General features: G+C 41.3%; 2 protein-coding genes across 11 annotated transcripts in view; one reads left to right on the forward strand and one right to left on the reverse strand.

Moving 5' to 3' along the window:
* Positions 1–449: 449 nt before the first annotated feature.
* LOC109624980 (PWWP domain-containing DNA repair factor 3B) lies at positions 450–5,525 on the reverse strand. 10 transcript variants are annotated; one of them, XM_069522279.1, is made up of 14 exons: positions 5,302–5,525; positions 4,353–4,496; positions 3,804–4,096; positions 3,435–3,702; positions 3,046–3,180; positions 2,602–2,672; positions 2,396–2,472; positions 2,014–2,074; positions 1,838–1,913; positions 1,654–1,704; positions 1,301–1,542; positions 908–1,129; positions 682–770; positions 450–583 (listed from the first exon to the last, which is right to left on the reverse strand). In XM_069522279.1, exons 2-14 carry the CDS (start codon positions 4,357–4,359, stop codon positions 481–483), a joined length of 1,695 nt encoding a protein of 564 aa, XP_069378380.1. In that variant the 5' UTR covers positions 4,360–4,496; positions 5,302–5,525; the 3' UTR covers positions 450–480. The 10 variants fall into 10 exon arrangements, with proteins under 10 accessions (XP_069378380.1, XP_069378393.1, XP_069378389.1 ...); XM_069522292.1 differs by having other exon boundaries at positions 3,825–4,096; positions 5,302–5,524; XM_069522288.1 differs by having other exon boundaries at positions 3,825–4,096; positions 5,260–5,524.
* Positions 5,526–6,147: 622 nt separating this feature from the next.
* Positions 6,148–25,759, forward strand: part of kif26ba (kinesin family member 26Ba) — a 79,469-nt gene continuing 59,857 nt past the window's right edge. The window contains exons 1-2 of the mRNA XM_069522245.1: positions 6,148–7,379; positions 8,650–9,042. Coding sequence (XP_069378346.1) covers positions 7,320–7,379; positions 8,650–9,042 — 453 coding nt within the window. The 5' untranslated portion in view covers positions 6,148–7,319. The remainder of the gene's footprint in view (positions 7,380–8,649; positions 9,043–25,759) is intronic.

Here is a 25,759-nt window from a genome sequence, read left to right on the forward strand (position 1 = left end):
CAAGTCTAATATGTACTGTTTGTATTATAAACCTGTTCTGTCTGAGTAGCTAATAGAATAATGTCTGCACTGCACCCTTGTTATGGGATGTAATGTTATAATTGGTGCCTGATGTAGTCAAAGTTTTGTATTTGGCACTCCATTCTTTATGAAATATGAATGGAGCGAGAAATATTTTACTATTAGAATAAATTATTTTTGAAAAATGCATTTTTTTTTTATAAAACACGCAAACACAGACAACAGTAAATGTATATTGTTAATTGGGCAGTACTGCCAGCAAACAGTTATGCATTAAAGCTAGGTGATTTGAACATTATTAACATTTTTAAGACATAACTTTTTTTAAGGAACAGCTTTTGAGATGTAAAATCCAGGACACATGCTTTATCATGGTCGGCAAAGCACACAGATATGGCTGCAATGCCTATAAACAAAACATAATAAAATACAAAAATATTTTCCTTTATTTTACAATAATCAGTCCTCTAATTTCAATGAGTCAGACAATAATGCAAGTGCAGTGTTCTGATGGTTTTTCCTTATTTGTTGCTCAATCATCAAGTCGAACTCCTGTCTTTCTCTGAGGAAGAAATGGAGAAAAAAATGAAATTCACTGATCATATTTAGTATTTAGTATAGAAACTATTCCTTTAATGGTTTCGCTCATTTATCTCTTACCTGTTGCTTATACAACGTCCTTTAATGTACTTCTCCTCTGCCTGTTTTACAGAGACATTGTTAACACCAGCAATGGCATGGATGATGGCCTGAAAAGACAAACAGACAATAATATCACAACACAAACACTGAGAACTCATAAGCTGAATATCAGGTAGCAAAAATGGGCTAGAATAACAAACAACAACAACAACACACATATGTGCTGGTGGAAGCTTAAGCTCACCTCAGGAAGAAGCACGTCCATAACAAAGGGGATAGATTCTACAGCTTTCACCTCGGCCAGGCAAGAATCGGCGGCAATCTCTGTCTCGTAGATCTTGTTTAGGTAGCAGAAGACCTGGTCCAACTGCTTTTCATCTTCCAGATACGGGTTCACCACCCGTGTTCGATTGGCAGTCAGAAAGGAGCGAAGCCATCTGGACTGTTGCTGCCCACGGATTACAGCCTGTAGGCAGAGTAAGAAGAGTCAGTAAGAGTGAATGTCTTCATTCATGGATGAGAGCTTGCATCTTTATCATCTTGTGAAGCCCTATCAAAATAAGTTAATGTATTGAGAACGCATTTGCTTAATCTAAGAACTATTAATTAATTACACAAGAGACTTCATTAATCATACCAGAAGGTGTCCTTCCACCATGTGCTGCTTGACGATGAAATATACAAGTTTCTCATTGGCTCTATTGTGGGCGGCATGAGTCCGGTCTGGCAGCAGCCGCTTTGAACTCCTGCCGACCTTCCCCTGCTGATCACTAAAGCTGGCCTCCTTAAGATCGTCACATGGCTCCTCCACCATGGACTCGCTGGTGATGGTTAGTTTCTCTGAGGCAGTCTGTGGGTACTTCCTCCTCACTGGATAGCCTGGAACAAATAACAACCAAACCAGTAAAGAGAATCAGTAGGACAAAATGGGGCTGCAGGTGTACTCAAGTGGATTTATATTCTGTGTGAGTGTTCCAAGACGAAACTTACTCATGTCATGGGCAAAGTAGTTGATGAAGGAGCCAGAAAATGAGCCACATGCTACAAAGACAAAACCAGCTTAATACTGATAATAATTCTGTGGTGTCAGAACAATACTGTTTACATAAGATGCATCTCAGTAGGAGTGTTCTTCATCTGTTTCTGTCTGCATAAGCGATTGGATTATACTCACCAATCCGTATCCTGTAGTCCGTTATGAGGGCCATCGACCACTCAATAACAGCATCATACTTTTCTTTGGCTTTTAACTATGACAAAACCAATATGAGTGTCAGACATAGTTTTCCACTGTGTCGAGAAAACATTGTTTATAGAAAATCAAATGTATATTTTGTGTGTAACTCTTACCACCAGCTCACTGGCTTCCTCACAGTCAAAAGGCTTCAGGATTTTCAGAGCCACGGAAAACCTTAAACACAAACACACAACTAAAACTTCCATTCCTAATTATCTGAGAGTGTGCAAGACATTTCCTCACTAATGTTTTCTTTAAATATCTTGATTAGTTTAAAAAAAAAAAAAATCACATCAGAAATGAAAGGCATGACGAATAAAGCCCAACTAACCATTTTTGATGAGACAGGACTTAATGAGGATTTAAAAGAGTCAAAGTTGGTCCACACATCTTATTAGATAGGTTAGCATGATATTAGGTCAGAAATGTAGAACGGTCCACTGTGAAAAACATTAATCCTCAAAAAAGCAAGACAAAACCCATTGAATTCCCTACCCTTTCTTTGTGTGAATCATTGGGTCATCGATGAACACAATGCTGGCTTTTTTCTGCTTACGATTCATTCTTTTTACCTGCAAAAAAAAAAATAGTGTGGATTTAAGCCTTTTTTAAATCATTAAGCCTTAGACCCCCCAAGTTCGAGCTTCTCTAATGTGAGAAATTATGAGAGATCAATGATCCAAGCAGGTTTTTACACTCACCAGTGCAGGCCAGAACGGATAATTTCTAACTTTGTGCCACACAAACGCTCCTTCTGTAATGGAGGGAGGCTCTGAAACACAAGAGGATAAACAGTCCACTTTAGATTTACAGTATTTATTCGTAATCTAGTCCAGTGTATTTCAAAGTGGGGGCCGCCAGGGGGCGCTAGGGGGGCCTCAGGAAATTGCCATGCTCATCTTTCTGATTGCCTGCCAGTCAAAACATCATTCATGACGTCATGTGTAGACCTTGCATTTTGCGCAATTTATCAAGCTGCTTTGCTCCTCAAGCTAGCGTAGCAAGCGCAAAAAAAGGGGGTCCCCTGGCCAGAAGCTAATACTGTTTGGGGGACCATGGCATAGAAAAGTTTGGGAACCCCTGATCTAGATCATATCAAATCCACACAGAGGTTATTTGCATTCAATAACTACATTATCTCTCACTTTTGTCCATCCGTGTCAAGAAACTTGGTAGCTCCTCCTCCTCACTTTCCTCATCTTCCTGGAAAGGCAAAGCTGGCAGCTGTTCTTCATGGTGACTCAGCTCTATTGAAAGATCCGAAGACAGCAAAGACTCGTCTTTTGGGAAAGAGGGTGAGAGGGTACAGAGGGACAACAATAATACAGAATTAGAGCAGATATTTTTACTCACCTGAGTGATTTTAATATCATGCAAAACTAAGTCCGTACATGACACAATTTATTTCAGACAACACAATTCATTATATTTAGAGAAAGAGAAGAGGATGACCTCCTAAATTGCATAATTTCTTAAAAGAATCTTAGAGGAATCGTGTTCACTGTACATAAGACAAACACTACGGAGGCATTACCTTTGTCTGCTAAGTCAGGCATCTTTAGTTCAAATCTTGGTCTTGAGCGTTTGGACGACAGAGAAGTGGTATTCTTCTGTAAATTCCCTTTCTCAGCCCTCGGTCTCTTGCCACGCTGGCGCTTGGCTTGTGGACCCTTGGTTTCACTGCAGGTCTTCGCTGGCTCCTTCGCCACTCTTTTTCTGAGTTGTCTTGTCTGGGAAGCATCACACGTCTTGCGTTTGGTTGTAGATTTTGACTTGCAGCATGGCAAGTCAACCTCTACTGCCTACAGCAGATCAGATGGAAAAGGAGTTAAATTATAATCACTGGAATTATCTGCATTCAGAAACATCAGCAATGATCAAATACCTTAAACTGTGTTATGACCTCAGTGTATTCTAGCCCTGCCTGTTTTGCTCCAGGAGGTGACTTTGAGATTTTGGTCAGGTGATCTGTGGAGGAGCTGCGTACTGGTGTGGAGGTCCAGCAGACATCTTGAGTCTGTCTTGTCCTCCTCTTGCCTCTTTTTGGAGTACTCAGTAAGGAGCATGCTGGGACAATGGCAAAATCACTTCCTGGCTCAGGGTTTGATTCCTCTGAGCCCGGAGATGAAGCAAGGTTTGAGACTTTCTTTGCGGGTGTCTTCTTAGATTTTCTTTTTCTTGTTTTCCAAGGTTCACCTGAAAGATCATTGACAGTAAAATTTCTAGTGTCATTTAGATCCCATTTAAATACATTTTAATATTAGCTGTAAACAGACAAACTTAACATTGTCTACCTGTGATTGGATCTCTCAGGGGGGATGTAAATAACGGATCCGACCAGGGGCTTAGAGAAGCTATTTTCTTTAAAGAACCCTTATTTATTGGCCTCCAAAAGCATTTCAAATGCTCACACCATTCAGAAAGCGAACCAAACAGCTGCCTGTTGGACTACCTTTCATTGTTGGTGTAGTCCTCTCGCTGGACAGACTTCCCTTGGGTTCATTGGATCTGGATTCCACTTAAGCATCAAGAAGTGTCATTTGTCAGGACAGATTTCCTTCAGCTGGAGAAATGAGTCTCCAGCGCTGCAGGACACCTGGACTGACAGACGGGTAGAGAGGTTTGTCAGCAGAGGGCAGGAAAGACAATGACATACTGCTCAGCAACTGGGCCCCACCTTGTATGACAGCTTCACACTACATCTATTATTATCCTATTATTATTATTTCTCTTATCAACAATCTACTTCAGGGAAATTGAACATGTAGGCATCAGGAAATGCCTCTCAAATAACAAACAGCTCTCTAACTTAATATTATTTACTTATTGTGTGAGAAGGTGACATGATCGTGTATAAGATGACATCACCAGGCCACTTTACTACAAACTTCGCGGTTGGACTCAGGTTTGACAGACGATCGAGCATACACGTACACATCTGCACACAAACAGCCTCAGAGGTGTGAAAACATCAAGCTCACCAGCGAGTTCACATGTTGTAGCTGTGCACAGTGTGCAGGCGGCGGCTGCACAGAGGCTACACGGGCTAACTAGCTGCTAGCAAACGTGCAAGTAAACAAACACAGCCACAACAAACCATCCTGCTCAATGAGCGCTGCAGCCGTCAGCTGATCGTCACGCACACGGTGTACCGAGCTGTAACGATACGTACCGAAACATTGATCAACGGTAGGTTTGCACGAACGCCAGATTCAACAGCTGCTAACGTCACACAAACATTTCATGACGCGGACGAGTCCTGCTCGTTTCTAAACTAACGAAGCCATAAATGAAAAGCATCGACACGTTTTATTTATCCTGTATTTGATGTGATATTGATCGATGACCAGGCCACTCACCCAGTCCGCAGTCCGGATAGTTAGCTTCCGACTTCAGCTCACCTCGGGTACGACTCCGTGCGTCGATCGTTAAAGCTCCATGAACTGCTGCTCTTCGACCTGCCTCTTTCAAATCATTGGAGATATTATATCACACAGCTCCATTCAACGATCTCCCCCGGGAACAGTGGTAAATGACATGGAACAAACTCGCTGCACAAACTACTACTACTACTTCTACTGCTGTCTGATTGCAGAGCTCAGGGATTGTCACCAGCATTAAAAACATACAGCGCCACCTACCAGAATGTGCATGTTGGAGCCACCTCGACAATGGTTAGAATTATGCACCGTCACCCTCTGTCTGAGTTCTATGTATTGTTTCCCAAATAAAAACGATTCAAGTTTTTTTTTAAATATTTCCAGTAATATGTTTACAGATATGTGTTGTCGTGATTGACACTTGAAGTGCATGGTTAGAGTCCTGAGTCAGCCGGAGGACCACCTGCTCCGTGCTGCCATGTTCACCAAGCACTTCATCATTGAGAAGGGGGCAGGTGACAGCTCAATGTGGACACTGATTGTTGTGTGTATATGATAACAATAATAACAATAACAATAACAACAACAACAACAAAACAATCACTTTATTATTGTTATTATTACAACTACTACTTCTAATAATAATAATGCAGTCAGGCTAAGCAGGTCTTGCATTTGTTTGAATTCAGAGCTTTGATTCTTCGCAGGAACCAGCAGAGGGCACAGTGTTACCACTCTCACACCCTTTATCACTGTACAATAGTAGCCTCCTGCATGAAAACACTGAAGTGAGTCCACAGAAAGAAGGGACGTCTCCTCCACTCCACAGTTTCAAAGTCAACATAGACAAATGAACGGCGTTAGCACCGATGAACAGAGATGACGTCAGGATGCTTTAGTCTTGATTTTTCCTCATTTCATTAATTTAGTTGACTGTTAATCAGACATATATCTTACATTAATGCAGATGTGATCATGTTTCTTCTTAAAGGGGGAAATGCTGTTTTTAAATGACAGCAGAGACATCTGTTATTTTCCCTCCATGTAGAAATAGTGGAATACATCTTAAAATAATAGATTGAACTGTGTGGGGCTAAACCTCACTCACATCAATGCTACAGCCATGGGAGTCCCCCTACATTACAGGTCTCCCAGGCTCTGGCTGTGTTTAACACATCATCCTAATAATGACGTCCTGTGGTCATTTGCCAAATGTCCACAGAAGAAGTCATTCGAAACAGGCAGCGGGCCACCTGCCACTCAGCTGGAACCTCTGGATCTGTATTGGCCGGTGGCGGATGAGGGGCAGGGAGGCCCCGCCTTCATCCAGATGTGCGCCCCTCTGCGCACTCAGTCCACAGTTCGCTTCATCGGAGTGCGGAGCCGCGGGAAGTCAACAGGAGGGATAGACACGTTTCAGCCGCGCTCAGCCAGAAGCAGGAGCTGACTTTCAGCTGCGCCACCTATAGATCACTCATCATTTAATGGGTCTTGGTTGTGCCCATGAGACCTGAGCCGTGCGTCGGAATTCTTCTCTTGGTGGTTTTGTTTTGTTGGGTTGTACCTGGGCAGCCTGAGACGCAGCGCTGATGGAGGGAGGCAGGGCTGAGTGCGGTGCCTAGTCCGGAGCTCAACTGCGCCTCATCCATCCAGCGCACAGCTCACTCCGCTGGCAGGGAGCGGTCTGCTTTTACGCACGACCTGCGTGCATCTGCACCCCGAGTTTTACAGGTGAACTAAGGGCTCCCTGCACAGGCAACAAACAGAAGAAGACAAACCCATTAAGGATTTTTATTTTTTATTTCATTTTGGCGAAGGATTGGGGGATGTAGCCGGTTTCCACATGCGCTTGGAAGTGGCGTGAGGCTGTTTCCCGATTGAGAAGACGCAAACTGCAGGGGCGTGTGGTTAATTGAAATCGAACCGGTGGTCTCTCTTTCTCTTTTCTTATTTTGAATGTGACGCAGCAGCAGCAGCGGTTCTTTCTCCTTTCCTCCTCTTCTTCCTCACCTCCTCCTCCCTCATCTCTCACCTCCAACATGACTTCACTGTCTGGGACCAAGGAGAGGTCTGTGAGCAGCCGGAGCAGAAAATATGGGGTAGGTTATTCCTTCCACGCCTCTGGACACACCTCTGTTACCTATAACAGGTAACAGAGAGTGCTGCATGCACTTCATCCTCACACCACCCTCTGGAAGCTGTAGTTTCTTCCTCCCTCCTCAGGCTGACGTGCACATGAGGATGACACCTCTCATTAAGCTTGCAGTGTTCATGCTGTTGATTGATTGCTTTGTGAAGATCACATTTGGCACACTGTTGTCACAACAGTGCTGTTGCTTTATTTTCCCATGCACTGATAGAGTTCTTAATTACCACAAACTGAGGATCAAGCAGCCACACATAACACCTGTGTCGTTGCTTCTTTGCCTGCAGCCTCATCAGTGTTCATTAATAACACAGGAGTTGACTTGGAGATGATTGAGCATTGCACCTATATAAACTCATTTCTGCCTCATTATAAGCCATGCTGACGGATCACAGTAGCTATAGTACCCAACGTCTCCAGCCACCACCACATCAATGTGTCTCTGGATTTACCCAGCAGCAAAAAAGCTCTAATTTTCAACTCTTTGTGGCTCATTTGATGCTCTCATGTGGCTGTCTGTCTGAGCAGGGGGAACAACACCAGTGTACAGACAGGCACAGAATCTGAATCCATCCTGTTCAGTTAATAGAAGCATCCAGTGTGTTGACTGGAGCACCGTCACAGTGAATGTTTAACTCATGCTTCCTGCTTGTGGGTTTTCAACTGGATGGCCATTTGATTTAATGGTGGTTTAGACTCCTTGTCTACACATTGGCAGCACATTGCCTGTGTGTTACTGCCACAAGACGACTGTTTCCTGTAGATCTAGTCTGCAATTTGGTGGCATATAAGCATGAACACTGTGAGGTAATTTAACCAGGATGATTTGTTTTTGATGATATCTCATGATCTTCAGATATATAATGACAGATGATTGAAACAAAAACAAGGTTACTGAATCTAGATTTAATCCAGGGACACATCTTTATTTTGCTTTGTAGGCGAAATGTAAATAACTTTTAATGACTGTTAATTTGCACATACAGGTTCTGTGCCATCAGCCCCTTATCATTTTATTCTCATCCCAGTGCAACTTGTTCAGCTTCAAACAAGCCTTTTTCACTTTAGCAGAAAAAAAGATATATGTATAATAACTAGTTCCCTGTATTTTTCCAAAACCAAAAGAGTCAGCATACACAATATAGCAGAGCACAGGAAATGCAATCCCTCTGGGAAATGCAGCCATTATCAATAATTACCTCTTATTTAAAACATTTTCACAGATGCCGGACACTTCACCGACCAAATCTGCAACCTTTTTCCCCGACACATGGTACCGAAAGGCCTATGAGGAGACCAGCAGATCCGGCACACGCCCCACTCCAGAGGGTGCCGGCTCCATGCCGAGCTCCACAGGCACCCCGTCCCCAGGCTCAGGAATCTCCTCACCAGGGTCCTTCTCTGGATCACCGGGGACCATCTCTCCGGGGATCGGGACCGGCTCGCCTGGTTCTCTGGGTGGCTCCCCAGGTTTTGGCACCGGCTCACCGGCCTCAGGCAGCGGAAGTTCCCCTGGCAGTGAAAGAGGGATATGGTGTGAGAACTGTAATGCGAGGCTGTCAGAGCTGAAGAGACAAGCGCTGAAACTGCTCATCCCAGGACCTTACTCCAGCAAGGTACAAAACAAGACTGTTCTGCATGTCTTTCTGTGTGTGTGTGTGTGTGTGTGTGTGTGTTTTACCTGTTCTGTTACCCAGTGGTGACTCACTCACTATAGCACAGCCTCCAAAAATAACCTGCTCCATCATTAACTCTGGCATTCAGACGGTAACACTTAAGAACATGGTCGCTGATGAAAGACTGGGCCTCTAATCGTTCCCTTACTTACTGTGATGCTGTGCTGTCAGAATTTATTCTTCTCATAAATCATAAGGATGTTGTAATTTGTCCAACCATCATTTGACCAGCTGTTGAAAAGAAGAGAAACCCATCAGCCTTTGGGGAATGGGGAATTATTGTATCTGAAGCTGTTAATCAATTACTGACAAAAACAGAATGATAAACACAAACAAGAGTCTTTGGCATAGAGTTTCCCATTTTACCTGATTGATCATATCACCAGAATCGATGGCTTCACTTTGTCCTTTATTGCTTTTGTGAGGGAATTAACATGATGGATTAGTGAAAGACACTGACCACTTAGGGCAGATATGAATTTATATGGATTGCTGCCCTTTCTAATTTTCTTTGACAGGTAATTTCTTTTTTTTCTGTGTGGAGTCCATATAATCAATTTTTATTCCATTAGTATCGTGATTATCAACAGGGAAATCACAGGACCCAAAGTTTTTTAAGTTGATCTGTGATAGAGGATCAAATCATGTGCTGCACAGGCTTATCATGTATGTATCTGATGTTCCTTTTTGTTTCATAACGAAACAATGTTTCATATTGAAAACCGGATTTGTGACTCTGCATAATCTTTTTAAGACGTTGCCCGTGGGTTTAATGTTCTTCTGATGCAGTTGACTGGATTTTAGTTACGAGTACAATGGGGTCACACATAAGGCTTTGAGTTAATTGATAACAAATAAGCAGTTATTATTCTCCATGCGGTTAATAAGGTGCAGCCGGAGAAAGAGAGAGAGAGAGACAGAGAGAGAGAGCTTGGAGTACAGTGGGAAAGAGAGACATGCTTTAGTGAGACAGATGTGGAGACAGTGGGAAGAACATGACAGTTGAATATTGTTAGGAGCTGTGGGCGTTAATGGGGTCCGTCGGTGATCAGACCTCTAATTAAAATGTTATTGTGAAGTCAGGTTTAGTCCAGTCGGATTAAAGCTTCCCCCAATGTAGTTAACTTTATTGCTTTGTAGAATAAGCACAGACACGTAATGTATGGTGTTGTAATTGGTGTAGGTAGCGTATGTCTTTGTGAAAAATAAATGTGCATAAAATATAAATTTAGTAGAGCAAGACTTTATCCTGGTTCGACCGTGGCCTTTCTCTGTGGAGTTTGCATGCTTCTCCATTTGTCTGTGAGGGGTTTTCTCTGGGTATTCTGGGTTCTTACTCCCACAGTCCAAACACATGCAGATTGGGGTTGGGTTCATTGCAGACTCTAAATCGACTGTAGGTGTGAATGAAGATTTGTCTCACACTCTACATGTCAGCCCTGCTATCTGTCCAGGGTGTGCCTTGCCTATTTCGCCACTGGGATTGGCTCCAGTCCTCCCTGCGACCCTTAAAGGATAAATGATAGATGGTTGGAAGGATGGTTATAGTACACAAAACCATGTGCTGGTCGGGATAATAACAAGTTTTGGGCCTTCACAGACCAAAATATCTCTTTTTGGCTCGTGGATTTTGTCAATGAAAAACAGAGATACCATTAACTTGTGTCCGACTGTTCTATACTCACAAGTATGACCAATGACAATGGAGACTGACACTGGATATTCACATTGTAGTGTCTCAGTCAGAGTAGATATGTTCCTCTGTTTTCTAAAATGTGTTATTTTGTTTTAAACCACGTTCACCTCCTATGCCCTTGTTGGTCAGTCCTGTGAATCGACTCACTCAAGATCAGTTGGTTGATTCCTCCATGAATGAGTTATACTGCAACCATTTCAATTAGCTCTCACAGAGCACCTTACAAATAGGATAACTCATTGTGTATTTGCATGAGGGGCTTTAATGGAAAAATGAAAAGACTGAACCACAAATTAAGATGCACCGGATGTGTTGCCCTCATTTTCTGCTGTTGGTCGCTGAGCAGCTCCAGTGCATCAGTAGTGGTTAGTTTCTTTGCTTTAATGCACCTCTGTGGTCTGATAAATGAGACACTAAGTCATTAAGCTGGTCAGGATTTCTTGGCTGGTTTTCCTTTTTACATTGTGACTTCTCCCCCAGACTCTTCTCACAAGAGTGAAATGACCCATGCTGGTGTTTTGTGTCTGGGAAAAGCTGAACTCATGTCCTTGGTGAAGCAATGTGACCTAATAATCCTTCCCTTCACCAAATGTGCCGGAGCAGCAGTTCTGCAGTGTGTGTGTGTGTGTGTGTGTGTGTGTGGGCTGATGTCCCTTCCTGTTGTGCTGCCAGCATGAGGTCCCATGTTATTCCCACCGGACACTGGGACATTCGTGACCCCTCACAGCCAGAATAAAACACATATCCACCAAACAATACAATCCCCTTCCAACACAAACACACGCGCACGCACACACACACTCCTGAACTGTGTAGACCTGTCTTTGTCTGTGGATATGAATATATGATTGGTTGTGTTTGACTTGGGCTAGCGGACACACACACAGACAGACACACACTTTTAATACTATGCTAATAATGACCTTCACCAGTCTTATCATTGATTGTTTTGCTGTTTAGTTGTCTGCAGTTCACTGTGTGTGTGTGAGAGTGAGTGTGTGTGTGCTTATTGTACAGAGTTTGTCAGAGCTGTAAACACACACGCGTCATTATGCTTAAATGTCAAGTTATTACGTTGCAGCCAACAAACCACTGTTTGTATGAACTCATTCACTTGTAACGTTTATTAGCTGGAGCAAACAAAGTATTTTGTTTATGAAGTTTTTTTTACCTGTTTGTTGTAGAGAAAGTATGTTGTAGAAATATATCAATTAGTCAGTCATGAGTAGTCTGCACCCCAGTGACTGTCAGGAGACATGGCACTTTACAGATGAAAAGAATAAAGAGAGAAAGTAAAAACAAATTAAATAATAAGAAACTAAACCAAAACTGTTGCATATAACAGGTCCTGTGTATATAAAACTATATATCATTTTCATCTTTTTTCTGATGTGAGCTCTGTCAAGGGATTAAGATGAACAGAATAGCTTTTCAGATTTAGATGCACACATGCACACAAAATGCATGCACACTTGTAACCACAGGACTCAAAAGCACATCTGGCTCCACAGCTGCACTCAGTTAAGGCCTCTGTCCCCACTCTGCTTGTGTGTGTGTATGTCTGTGTGTCTGTCTGTGTATGTTCATGCATCCCCTACACCCACACCCAGATCATAAATGGATGGAGGGTGAACGGTTTTTGGTTGGTCCAGTTCAGCTCAGGAAAGTGGGTCAGTGCGTGTGTGTGTGTGTGTCACCAGAAAAATGTCTGTTTCAGATCAGCTGAAAGTCAAAACCATCCGTGTTTATAATGTGAAACATATACAGCTCCACATCAGACATGAAGATAATGCCCAAAATGGACATGTTTTTGAATACATTAATTCCTGAGGACTTTTTGCTGGCAGCTTGAGATTTATTGAGATTGCTTTCATTTGCACTTATTATTTTAACATGTTATTTCAATTACAGAGCGCTAAATGCACTTAAAATGTTTATATAAGCAAACCTATTGATGTGTCTGTCTGGTTGTGGCTGTAAATTAAAACAACTGTCAGCAGCTTCTACAGTAAAAGCATTTTAAATACAAGTCACAGAGGCCGGGATCATTTATAGACAGTGCAGTGACATTAGAGGAGTAAAGCTTTCTGTGGTCCTAACATGCAGGGGTCATTTATTTCTGCATGATACTATAAACACAATCAGTTTTTTTAAATACTGCAGCCAAGGGTTATAACACAGAAATAGCTCTGTCTCTCTCTCTGTCTGCTCACCCTTGCTAAACCAGTTGCTGTCTGACTCATTTTAGTTAAAGTAAAAGGTTAGCCATCATTAGCATTACAAAATAACAGGGTGATCACAGCCAGAAAATGTAAATAATTACCCTCTAACAGACCTGGACACAAGATGGATCCTGGACTATGGGTCATGATCGTAGTGGCAGCTGATTGTGGATTACAACTACATTGCTTAGATATACAATATTGTAGACCTCTGCATTCATGTTAAGCGTTGTCTTTTATCATGAATGTTCTACTCGTATCCATTGCACTTCTGTCCGTCCTGCAGGGATCCCTCATGCGCCTCTCTCTTTTTGCTGCAAAGAGGGTTTTCTTGTAGTTATTTCTCTCTCTCGTTGAAGGTAAAGGACATAGAAGTCCTATGAGACCAATTGTGATTTGTGAATATGGGCTATATAAATAAAGTTGAATTGATTACAATAAAAACTATCAAAAGCATGGTAAGTGTTTTTGTGAATGGGTTTTCTAGTACTGAAACAAATAGTGGACTAAAGGAAATCACAACTCCAGCTCATTACCTGTTTCAAGAGGCCATATCAACCATATCTTGTTATTGGATTTTGCTCAGTTTTCTCAGTTGTCATGGAGATGGGGTTGTTGCCATGCAAGCTTAGCAACTATTAGAACTGGAAATTTATGTCTGTATCACCTCCATTAAGAACATTAGCAGTGTTAGTAATTTAATCCATAGCAATTTTTAATCATTGATCAATTATTCAGGTCATTTATCAATCTTCATCATCATCGTCAAACATAACATTTTCTGATTTCAGCATCTAAAATTTGAGAATTTGCTGCTTTTTATTGTTTACATGATTGTATATTATGAACCTTTAGGATTTTGGACTTGAGTGCAGACAAACCAGTTATTTGAAGATGGAATCTTATGAGCACATTTTTCACTTTTTTAAATTTAAGACTTAATAATTAATTGTTCATTAAAAAAATAATTGACACATTAATGAGTAATGAAAACAATCATTAGCTGCATTCATAAATACCTACCAGTCTCATTGTAATATTCCATTGGTGGATGGTAATTTACAGCACTTTACATATGACCATAATCTACATATCTGGCACAATATTTGTTATTCTTAGTGTAAAAATTCCCTGCATCCTGTCAATTAGATGCAAAATGACATCTGAAGGTATTAACCCTGGTGTTGCCAGTCAGATGCTTTTAATGCCCAACATAATAAAAAAGCTCTACATCAGAAGATGGTTCGTGTGTGTGACCATCAGTTTAGGTTAAGAGCTTATTGATCTATCTACTGTTTCAAATGACTTCACAACCCACGAGCACGAGTGAAGTTAACATGCTTGTGGATATAATCAATTTAACTTATCACCAAAACCACTAGTTTGTCTGCAATTAGTCGAATTATCAGAGCAAATGGTGGACTGTTATTGCTTTGCAACCTGTGCTCAGAGGGTTGTATTTCTGCACAGGTAGCTATAGTTATCCTTTAATAACCAAATCCCATAACACTACAGAAGCAGGCCTCCGGTAACCACGGCAGCTGGTGTTGCCGCGGCAGTGACATGTGACAGATGTGAGCTGCATACATATCTCCATCAACGTTAATGGGCTCCTCATAGCTGCGTACACATTGGTGAGAGGCAGAGAGAGTGAAAATATATGAAGTTCACGTGAATAATAGCGCATCTTACCGTGCGTGTGTGTTTTTGGCAAGAGGTAAGAAAAAAATAAATGCTGCAGTTAATGTGGGAGTGCGTGCACATAACGCGCGCGTGTGTTTGTGAGAAAGTGAGCGAGATTATACCCTCTTGATGCCTTTCAGGTGTGAAAGACATTACCATATAAAGAGGTGGCTTCATCAATAACAGCAAGATGGTGTGGATGGATGGTTGAGGGTGTGGGGAGGGAGGGATGCTGATGCAGGCTGAAATGAAGAGCGTCTCACTGGGTTTATGTCAGTTTGACCAACCCTAAATGCACACACACACACACGCATGCACACACACGCACGCACACACATGCACGCACACACACACACACACACACACACACACACACCATCTCCAGATGTAATATTGATTACGATACCCTGCCTTTTTCAATCCAATAATTTGATTATAAATTATCACAAACTCCAATTTTCGATTAGTACCCAAGGTTTTCTTTGTGTATATCTAAGTAGTTAAAGATTATAATAATAATAACTTTATTTGGACATTTTTCAATACAATAATACAGTAAACTGCTTTACAATAAACAGAGTAAAAATAATGGTTATAAAGATACTGATACAAAAGTCATAGAAATCATAAGAGTTTCTATAAAGATGTATCTTAAGAGTAGCTATTCACTATTAAAACATTTATTATTTTGACTTTTTAAATAATCTATGTAAACTAGACATTAGATGGAATATATTTCATCAGTACTGTGATGTAATCAAAAATTGCCCAAATTAAGCCAAAATGTCTCATGGATGAGATGTTGCAGGAGACTGGTAAAAGCTAACAGATGGGCCAAGTGTGGGAATTACATGTTGTAGAGGCAAAGATCAGCAGGTGGTTCACTTCATCGAATGGGGAGGTCTATCCAGGTAACATAATTATATTTAATGTTAAAAACGTGTGACTTCTCACCGACTTTAAACTCAAATTGGTGTTAATTTGTACTAAAGAATGCTGGAAGGCTTGAAAATGATTGCCAGCCATTTCAGATGCATGCTGTCAGTGAGATAATGTAGAATGCCATTTAGCACTCTGCGTCTAATGATAAACACAACGGTGACTTCTCCTCTATTCCAGTCATCTACACAGTCTGCAGATCTGAACCCAGCAGATCCCCCCTGGGATGAGGTGGAAGCCGCATAAATGTACTGCCTAACATCCTGCATGAACAAATTTACATTGACAGAGATCCCTGTGGAATTTTCCCAGCACTTCATGTTATTCATCGATATTGTGAAGAACATCCATAGTTATAGAGAGGGCGTCCAACCCAGTACCAGTTAGATTAAGTCATCGCCAGTGTCTGCACTATTATTTTTTTAATTTTTTTGTGCTCTCTCTCTCTCTCTTCCTCACTCCTCTTCTTTTGCCTTTGCTAAATTAAGCTCTATAGAGAAAGAAAGGCAAATGTCACAAACAAAAGAATTTAAATTTAGAGGTGGAGAGGGAGAGGAAACCAGAGAGAAAGAAAATTGATTGTTTTCTCTAATAATGTTATCATTGTCATTATAGTCGCTGACCCAGTGTGGACACATTTAATTAGACTAACTACACCAGCCACTAGGCTGCTACAGTCCACACACACTGTCTGTGTTTACAAGAGCCAGACAAGCTACAACAAGCTTTACCAGTTCCCAAAGACAGCAGATGACAAATGTAAAGTTTGCCAATGTACATAAATTAGCACTTTTTAAATTCAAAAACACACATTATAAGATCCAGTAGATGGATTTGCAGAATGTTTTAAATATGTGCCATTTCCATATACCTTATACAGAGATGGAAGACCCATCTCCACTTCCTCCCACTTACAGACAGAATCTGCACAGTAGTGATCGGGGGATGAGGCTGCGGTAATGCTGTTTGTTGATATACGCCTTTGACCAATCAAAAGCGACAGACTAAGCTGTTGATTAAACATTTGTCCCCATTTCTAGCATCAAATAACTATTTAAAACAGAACAAATGTTTGCTGTATTTCCCATCTATTAACATGGATGAGGCGGGATTTAGCCACCAGGTGGCGATCAAGACTCTTAGGCTACCCTTTAGGTAGCAGTTATGTGGTAACTTAACAGTCTATGGCCATTTCCAGTTAACCGCCTAATTTTCAAAGAAATAAAAAAATCTAGGTACAAGAGATGTTTTTTTTGTCTGCCTCCAAATCTCCCCCTTTCATATTGTCATTTGTATAATGTATGTTTGAAATGTTTGATCCATATTATTTTAAGCAATGTCTCCCATTTAGTGACATAGTGAAAAGTAGCATAAAAAATACAAACGTGAGTCGAAACCTCTTAGTGGTCAAGTTGTCTCATAACCCTCCTCCTTCCCTTATTTTCTGACTCAGTTCTGTTGAATAAAGGCAAAAATAAATAAAAAACACACATTTGTATGAAAAAAGCTGTTGAAGTCCACCTAAAGCAGTGACAAAGAGAAACCTGTTTTACATTTATAGCACCTCTGCATAACTCACAGGCTCCATGACCAAAGCAACTCACCTCTCCTGCACACAACAGCACACTGTAGTAACAGGCAAATCACATGAACGAGTGGACACGCCCAAACACACACAAGCAAACAATAGTGTATAAAAAACAGATACTCTCACAATGTACTGGACATAGAAACACCAAGGCACCCTGAGGTTCATGTGAAAAGACTCACAAATGGAGAAACACTAGCTTGTGTGTATGTGAATTACCAACAACACACACTGGATGGTGGTGAAAGTGGCAAAAGCACCTGCTGCCATGCTGTCTGTGGCTGCCATGGCAACTGCCTCTCCATCACCTCTGCATCACAGAATCAGTGGAGAACACTGTAAAGTAGTTAGCAGCAGTTCCATCCGTCAGTTTTTTTGTCTATGAATCTGTTTCCTGCTATGTGCTGTCTGTTCAGTTGTAGTGTGTTTTTGATGTGTTAATAGAGTTTAGAAACTTTTTGATTACATCACCACAGTCCCGATGAAAAGTAAAAATATCCCAGTGTTCCAGCAGCAGGTGCCAGCTCCAGCACCCTGCAACACTGTGAATTCTCGCACACTGAACAGTTCATTCGAAGACCTGCTAACCACACTTCTAACATTAGCCAGTTTGCTGTCACAAGCAGATATATCACACAGAAGCATGCACATGCCCTCAATCAAAGACACCTCGTGCACACACATGCACCATCCCAGGCTATCACGTAGTCAGATATAACACATCTATCTCCAGCATCTAGCACGAGGAGAAACACTTGGCTGTGAGTGACAGGGATATGTGTGTGTGTGTGTGTCTGCCTGCATATCTGTCATTTATAAATATTTTTTCAACTTTTAAAGTAACGGTACTAGCGAAGTGAGGCCACATGGCTGAGTCTCGTCAACAGATTTAGGGCTATTTCACAGATTGGGGATGCATGTGTAAAGTGATGACTACACTTATAAAAACACATTAATCAGGTGAAATGGGCATGTTCCCCTCTTCATTCTTTGTCTCACACTCAAACATTGTATAGTCAACACTCTTGGATACTTCTTGTATCCGTGTTTAAGGCTCAAATCAATTTTCTGAAAACGTCTTCTAACTCTACTCCAAACCACTGCTTGCCAAGCCCAACCCTGGTTGATCGTAAATCAGCTTTGGAGACGCCGTTGTATGAGCTCACTAATATTTATGAATGATAATGTGCAAACGCATGTGTGCCTTAATAACTATTTGAGAGACCAGACTAATGTTTCAGAGCATTTCAAATTCAAGGCAATTCCAAGAGTTTTGAGGTCAAAATTGTACGATTGTGAAAAAATGGGTTAAAAGGTTTAATGATTGTATTCAATGGCCGGTCTAAGCTGTAAGTGAGGTATGTTGTTTCCAGTAATATCTATTGTAAATAGCACTAATAAAGTATAGTGAGACATGAGACGGGAGATGTGAAGGACAAGAGCGTAAAGATGAGATGAGGTTGCGTGTGTGAGTGCTCAGTGCTAACACACCTTTTAGGGTCAAAATCAGGGCCAGGGCTTTGTCAGTCAGTTGCTCATGTTTTACAAGTATTGTAATGACATTCCTGCTCTAAATACACGGCACTGCTGGGCTGTGAAATGTGTGCATGCATTCCTACTTTAACTATAGTCTAACTACATAGGTTAAGAGGCTGGCTAATTCCAATAATAGGACAAGAAGAGAACTCTCTCTCTCTCTCTCTCTCTCTCTCTGTATGTGTGTGTGTGTATTTTAAGGACCGTGAGTGTATTGTGTCAGCGCATTGTAAAGGGCAGGAGGTGAAACGAGAACAAGGCTGACATTTCCAGTCAGGCTCCATGACAGACTTCACTTCACTGCAGTAGTTGTTTTTTAAAGGAGGCTCTTTGGTAAACCTTGACTGTAAAAATGATCTGTGTTGCGGTTACTTCCTGCACAATGTAACATCTGGTTGTGATGAAAGCACTACATGCTGTGTGGTTCCTCAACGCTGTATGTTTTGTACAGTTTATATTGTGACATCTGGGTAAAGTGATTCTCAGCAAACAGATCTTGATTTTCTTTCTCATTTATTTATATTTCTGCCAGGATCTTTCTTTCCATTTGTCTCTCCCTCAACCCATACTGAGTAATAGACATAAATATCATCCACTTTATCCAGATGCTTATCATCCACCTCAGCCCAGCAGCATCCCCACTGTCCTCACATCATTCCTCTAGGTAGCTTATCAACGAGATGGAGGATAGAAGAGAGAGGGAATGAAAGAAAGAGAAACTAGTCAAACAGAGGAGAAAAGGAGAGGTAATAATTCATAAAGGCTACACAAAGGTAGTAAGGCATGGATGGAAAGGGATAGTGTGTTTGCGCATGTGTGAAAGCGAAAGAGAGAATTAAATTGGGTGTTTGTTCCCAGCCTGTGCTTCAATCAGACACAGAGAATGGCCTCCAGCCTTTAAACTTTCCAATTACCTTGAGCAGATGGAGCCTGCAAGGCTCGATTTAGAGGGTTTAAAGTGGTTGTTGTTGTTTACTGTTATCTGCTGCTGACTATACTAAAGGCTACATGCAATGTCAGAGAAGGAGTTACATGGAAGCAGACTCCTTCTTAAATCTTTACCTTCATATATCTCTGTATCGTCCCCTCTCATGCTCGATTACATCTTACTGAACCTCTTATTGGATTCCTGACTCTGGATCAGCAGCAGTCTAGTAGCTGGTAAAGCAAGCTTGTGGCGGGACTGTTGTCGATCAAGGTTTGATGTCCGCACGAAACCCGGAGGAACAAATCTGCCCCCCTCTCAATAACAGCTCTGCTCTTGACTGTGAAACCTCGGCTGTCTTCTTTGAGGAGCTCAGCATCTGAGGCAGTGTGGTTGTTTTACGGAGCTTCCGTGTATGAATGAGAGCTCCTGTGCGAATGTGGAGCCTGGAAAAGAGCGAGCACGCTCAGTTGGCTTTCATGGATATGGAACTGTTGAAAATGTGTTTTAGTTTTAGAGGCTTGCAGGATGATTCAAGCACTCCCTGAGGGGGTTTAAGGTTTATGGTAAAACACATAAAACCTCTGTGTATGAGCCCGAGGGAAACACCTGATAAATTGGTTTAATGTTCTGGTCAATAGGGTTTTCTGCATTGCATGTTTTTTTTTATGTAATTATCTGTTGGTGTAGTTATTGTTTTGTTTCAAAAACTCTTACCTGAATAGTCTGGGAATATATTTGTATGAATATTAATACAGATTGTACAGGTGGTCTTATTCCTCCTGTGTTTCAGTGTATGCTTTAGCAACATACTTTTTAACAAATGAGGTGGTCTGTGGTAGGTCCTCTGTCATATTTATTGGTTTTATTATCTTATATGTTACTTGAATTAAAACATATTATAGCACCAATTTCCTATTTTTTCTAGTCATGCTAGTAGCATGGTTTAATGGGTGGTGAAAATGGTCAGTCACTCCACTGTTTTGGTCCAGAGTCCTCAGGACTCATTGTTAAACCTTTGGTAAACTCTGAAAGGATAATTTATGCTCAACGTTAGATACATAATCAAAATCAGACGTAGCCTTCTGTCTGTACTCTGCTTTCATTTTGTCTGTATTTGGGCACACCTTTTGAAAACGTACTAATAAGGACAAAAAACACAAAACAGAGCAGTACCACCGGAAGTCATGGGCTGGCAGTGTTTGCAATATCTCAAGCGAGACGACCATAAGACACAAGGAAGAAATTTCAACAATGACGTAAATCTTTGAGGAGAGTTTACACATGGAATTTACAGATAAACACTTGTGCGGGATGCATCTGAATTTATTTTGTGTTAGAATCAAACTCTGAAGAAATTTACACTTTGCATACTAGTTTATTTGCCTCCTTTTGAGCCAGGAAGCCCCTCCAGGTCTGAGCATTTGACATAATGTAATGTTCCTCTACAGGCACTTTTCACCTGTCTCCTGGTGTCAGTGCCCATGCAAAAGCGAGAGCCATCAGGCAGATCTTTACCTTCACTTTCACCCCAGTGAGCCTCACTAACCTTGAGATGGAAAGATATTGGAGGGAAGAATGGATAGATGGGGAAAAGGGAGTAAAAGAGGAGGGGAGGTGTGAGAGGGCGCCTGAGCGTGTGTTCAGGTGAGGGATACAACAAGATGGATTACCTAACCCAACAGGCAATTCATCACTGTCAGAGAGAGAGGGAAAGTGAGACTATGGAGAGTGGAAACGAAAGAGGGGAGAGAAAAGAAAGGAAGACTTGGAGAGAAGGAGGGTGAGGGATACCCTGTGGAGGGGGAAAGGGAAGGGAGGAGGGCTTGAGGCAAAGATGGAGTAAAAGTTGGCGGAGGATGAAAAAGGGGGCTAAACAGTTGTGGTAGGTTTCCTGGTTCCTGAAGCATATGTGCTGTACTTCCTGGATTTAAATCAGTTATTCTGTAATGTGCAAGAGTGTGTTTCATTTAGTAGCACAGTAGTTGGAAATAGGTGAACACATAGGCCAACACAGCCAGAGGTAGTTTCCATACAGAGTATCACATATACTGTGTACTGTATAACCTGAAAGGTCTGACCGGCAATGCTTTGGGAATCTTTCTGCCGGACCCTGGCATAAATGAACAACCCATTTATCCATTCACCAAGGTGGATATTCAGATTTACAAAAACTGTTGGTTCAATGAAACGTCATATTTTGAGCAGTAGGAAACACAGTATTAACCCCCCAGAGCCAGCTAGACCTCCTGCAAACATCCCATGTTAAAAAAAGCATTTTCACTGACTACCTTCTTACTGAAATAAACAAATTCAGCTTTCACAATATGAAGTAATTGGCAGCTACAGTAGTTTTGGTAGAAAACGCCTCATTTACAGTTCACCTCTAATGCAAATGGACTAACGGCCTGCAGAGTTTATATGAAATTCATTTTTAGTCAGGCACCGCCATGACTAGCCAGATAATGTAGAACCAGGCACCAGTGGGCAACTTTCACAGAAAAAATGGGCATTAAAGGCCGGCTAAGAACAACCAGTCTTTCTTAATGCCAGCTGGTTAATTTACATTGTGGCAGTGGGCTCATCTGTAGACTTTACACAGTGGGAGCTGGGACATGATTTGTAGCTCACGTTGTTAATGGAAAGGGCACATTTGCTGCACATGATGTATATACGGTCGGTTTGGTCGTCACATGCTCTTAAATATGCACAAAGCATAATAATAAAATCCCCAAATGCACACGTGCATGTAATGTCTGCATAAGAGCATAAGGTGTGATCTGTCTGTAGCATTAGTATTTTGTACCATCTGATATGGCTTAACATCCCATTATTTTTTTTAAGTTGGGTGTAAAAATCTAAGACCACTTGTATACCCTACCACAAAACCCCTTTTCCACTGGTCAAAATCTCACTAACAACTGGGGAGGCAGTAGCTCAGTCCATAGCGACTTGGCTTGGGAACCGGTTCAAGTCCAGCATGGACAGAAGTTGGAGAGGTGCCAGTTCACCTCCTGGGCACTGCCGAGGTGCCCTTGAGCAAGGCACCGAACCCCCCAGTTGCTCCCCGGGCGCCTTCATGGCTGCCCACCATGTGTGGTCACTGTGTGGATTGTGTTCCGTGTGTTCCGTGTGTGCTCCGTTCACACAGATGCGTTAAATACAGAGGTCAAATTTCCCCATGTTTGCATGTTGCATGCTGTGTGTGGGACCATAAAGAGGATTCTTAATCTTAATCTTAATCTATGCAAGACAGTAAATAGGTTTTTATTGGCTGAAAACATGACACCCTAATCACATGCTAATTTCTTGTTCTTCATTATTTTGTAAGACTAGATGCTGACGCTGCACTTTCTCTGTGTGGCGTTATGATGCATGTTGTGGGCGTTTGTGTGTAATGTATAAATTGTGTTCTTTTTGTGTTTACATCTTGGGAACAACGTGTAACAACAACTTGTTTTCATCATTTCGTGCAAAATGCAACACTGGCAAGACAGCAAAGTGACAGAGCTTCTCAGCTTCCGATGCAGTTTGCTACGATGAACATGAGTCACTGGGGGGAAAAAACCTAAAAGGCCAACTCCTCTACTGTCAATGGAGGAGTCTATCACCTTGTTTCAGTGGGTTTACGTGTGTTTAAAAACCTGCATATACCTGCAAATTTTTGTTGTTTGTGTAATGAGACAAATCCAACGTTGTGGAGCAGAATGTCGGATGAGCAGTCCAGGCACCATTCAGACAACCAATTAACAGTGGCTGCATGAATGTATACCGCTGGCAGGCTGCAGACCAAAGTACGTCATCAGCATGGTCTGAGGGAGTGCTTCAAAGACTCTCTGAAGGCCTCTCATAAAGACCTTCACACTGCCCCTGCTTCATGAGAGTCACTTACCCACAACCATTCAAAGAAGCAACATTTCAAAGACCAATACATGAAAGCATGTGAGGCCACTGTCTCAGCCTCAGTGAGTGAACCACCCTCCTGTCCTGCCCCCACCGACAGTGTAGGAACTACGAGACTTCAAATCAAGCACAAGTGATGGTGATGATATGGATGCATATAGTTGTACATGTATTTACACATTTACACTTCAATTCTACTCATTGAAAAGGAGAAACACGTCAAGAATGTTTCATGTCGTGTGAGTAATTTTATTTAGTGTTTTATTTGATTTAAAGGTTCAGTGTGTAGAATTTAGTGGTGAATTTGCATGTTGCAGCTGAATACCCCTCACCTCACCCTCCCCTTCCAAACAAAAAAACAACATGGTAGCCTTCAATTTTTATGAAAACTCAAAAGGTGTTTAATTTGTCTAGTCTGGATAACTGTAAAAAACATGTATAATATAATATAATATAAAGTATTTAAATGTAAAGGGGGGATTCTAGGGTAAAGAAACAACAATTTGTACAATTTAGATAAAACACACTAGTGAGAACATTGCTAGGATTAATTATATTAAATTTCTGCCAATAGATCGCTTTCACCTAAATCTCACTGGACCTTTAATTCAATATTCATTCATGATATATATGGAATCTTAAAACAATCAAACATGTTTGCATGACATCCCATCTGATACATACTATTAGTGATTATATGAGGCCTCACCAACACACCCAGCATTGTACAGTGCAGACACACATCCACATAAAAATATGTACACACAAACACACTTTGGGTCTCCAGAGAGACAAGTCATTAACATCCCCTATAGCTAGTTGTATATGCTAATTAATTTCCAGATTGCTATGGCAACCCAAACATTCAAATGCATTTTTTCTTTGTTATTGATGTAGTAACATCAGAACGGTGTGTGTGCACTTGTGTGCAAATTAGGGTGTGTTCATCATCGTGTCTGCATATGTGACTTTATGCGTGTGTGCGTGTGCATAATGGGATACAGTTGTGTCCTAACCAGTCCCACTCCTACATCCATTACTGGATCATATGAAGGAATGACCAATTAAAAAGGTGATTAAAGGAGAAACACTTCCGAGAGAAGGAGAGAAAGAGAGGAGAGGGGGAAGATGCAGGTAATAAAGTAGAGCGAGATGGAGAGAGAGATGAAACCTACTGGGCTCCTTAAGTTATTTATCAGTGAGGGGAAACAGAAACAAAGAGAAAAATCTGGAGAGAGAGAGAGAGAGAGAGAGAGAGAGAGAGAGGGATTGTTTTCCTCAGTGTCTAGACTCTCACATGCTGTAAAAGACATTTTCTGCTTTGGGTTATTTCTGCAGCGAGCTATAGAAACACTAATCTGCCTCTCAGCCAGCTGTCATGCAAACAGTAAATTCATTGTTTGTTGTTTTCATCATCTATACATCTGGTTCGGCTGCATCCGTTACTGCTACATGCAGTCACACGGTTCATCAACATTCACAATGAAACATAACCACTGCAAATGACTATGGCTATAAAGAAACGCAGGGAACTCTACCCTACCACAAACCTACGAACAAATACACACACACACACACACACATGCACAGTGATATTTCAGGCTCCAATCCTTCCTTCTAATTCGTCACTCTTTTCCTCCTTTTTTCAACCGATGCTCAATAATGTGGAAATGCTTTGATCAAGATTTCGGAGGCAGATTTATTATGATATTGTTAGAATCATTATTATTATTATTATCATTCTTACCATTGGCTTCTTCATGTACTTAAACTCCTTTACCTGCGATGAAAACTGATTCATCCCATCATGCTGTAATATTATCATTTTCACGAGCTGTGGTTCGGTTAGATTTTGTTTCCTTATGTATGATTTTTTTTCTTCTCATCTTCCCTTCCACACATTTTTAATGAACACAACAGGCAGTGGATTAAATTAAAAATAGCCATGCTGATAATAAGCCTGCAGGTAGTGTTGGTTAATTAATATGAGTTCAAAGTCAACACAATGGATTACATTTTAAAGTGTAGTGCATTTAACTCATTCAGTTTGTTAACATTTGATATAAATTCCCTGAAGGTTTTTTTTTTTCCTATTTATTAATCTGGACTTTATCATCAATTGTGCTTGTTCATTAGACATGACTTCACTGACTGATGTGAATGAG

The sequence above is a fragment of the Paralichthys olivaceus genome, chromosome 1, assembly GCF_024713975.1.
Source record: "Paralichthys olivaceus isolate ysfri-2021 chromosome 1, ASM2471397v2, whole genome shotgun sequence".
Taxonomy (NCBI): Eukaryota; Metazoa; Chordata; class Actinopteri; order Pleuronectiformes; family Paralichthyidae; genus Paralichthys; species Paralichthys olivaceus.

Bases quoted from the DNA above. Each gene is read 5' to 3' on its own strand.
- LOC109624980 (XM_020079933.2), bottom strand. The intron at 1,914-2,013 runs GTAAGAGTTACA...GTTTTGTCATAG, and splicing joins AGGAAGCCAGTGAGCTGGTG to TTAAAAGCCAAAGAAAAGTA. The intron at 1,543-1,653 runs GTAAGTTTCGTC...TATTTGTTCCAG, and splicing joins CTACTTTGCCCATGACATGA to GCTATCCAGTGAGGAGGAAG.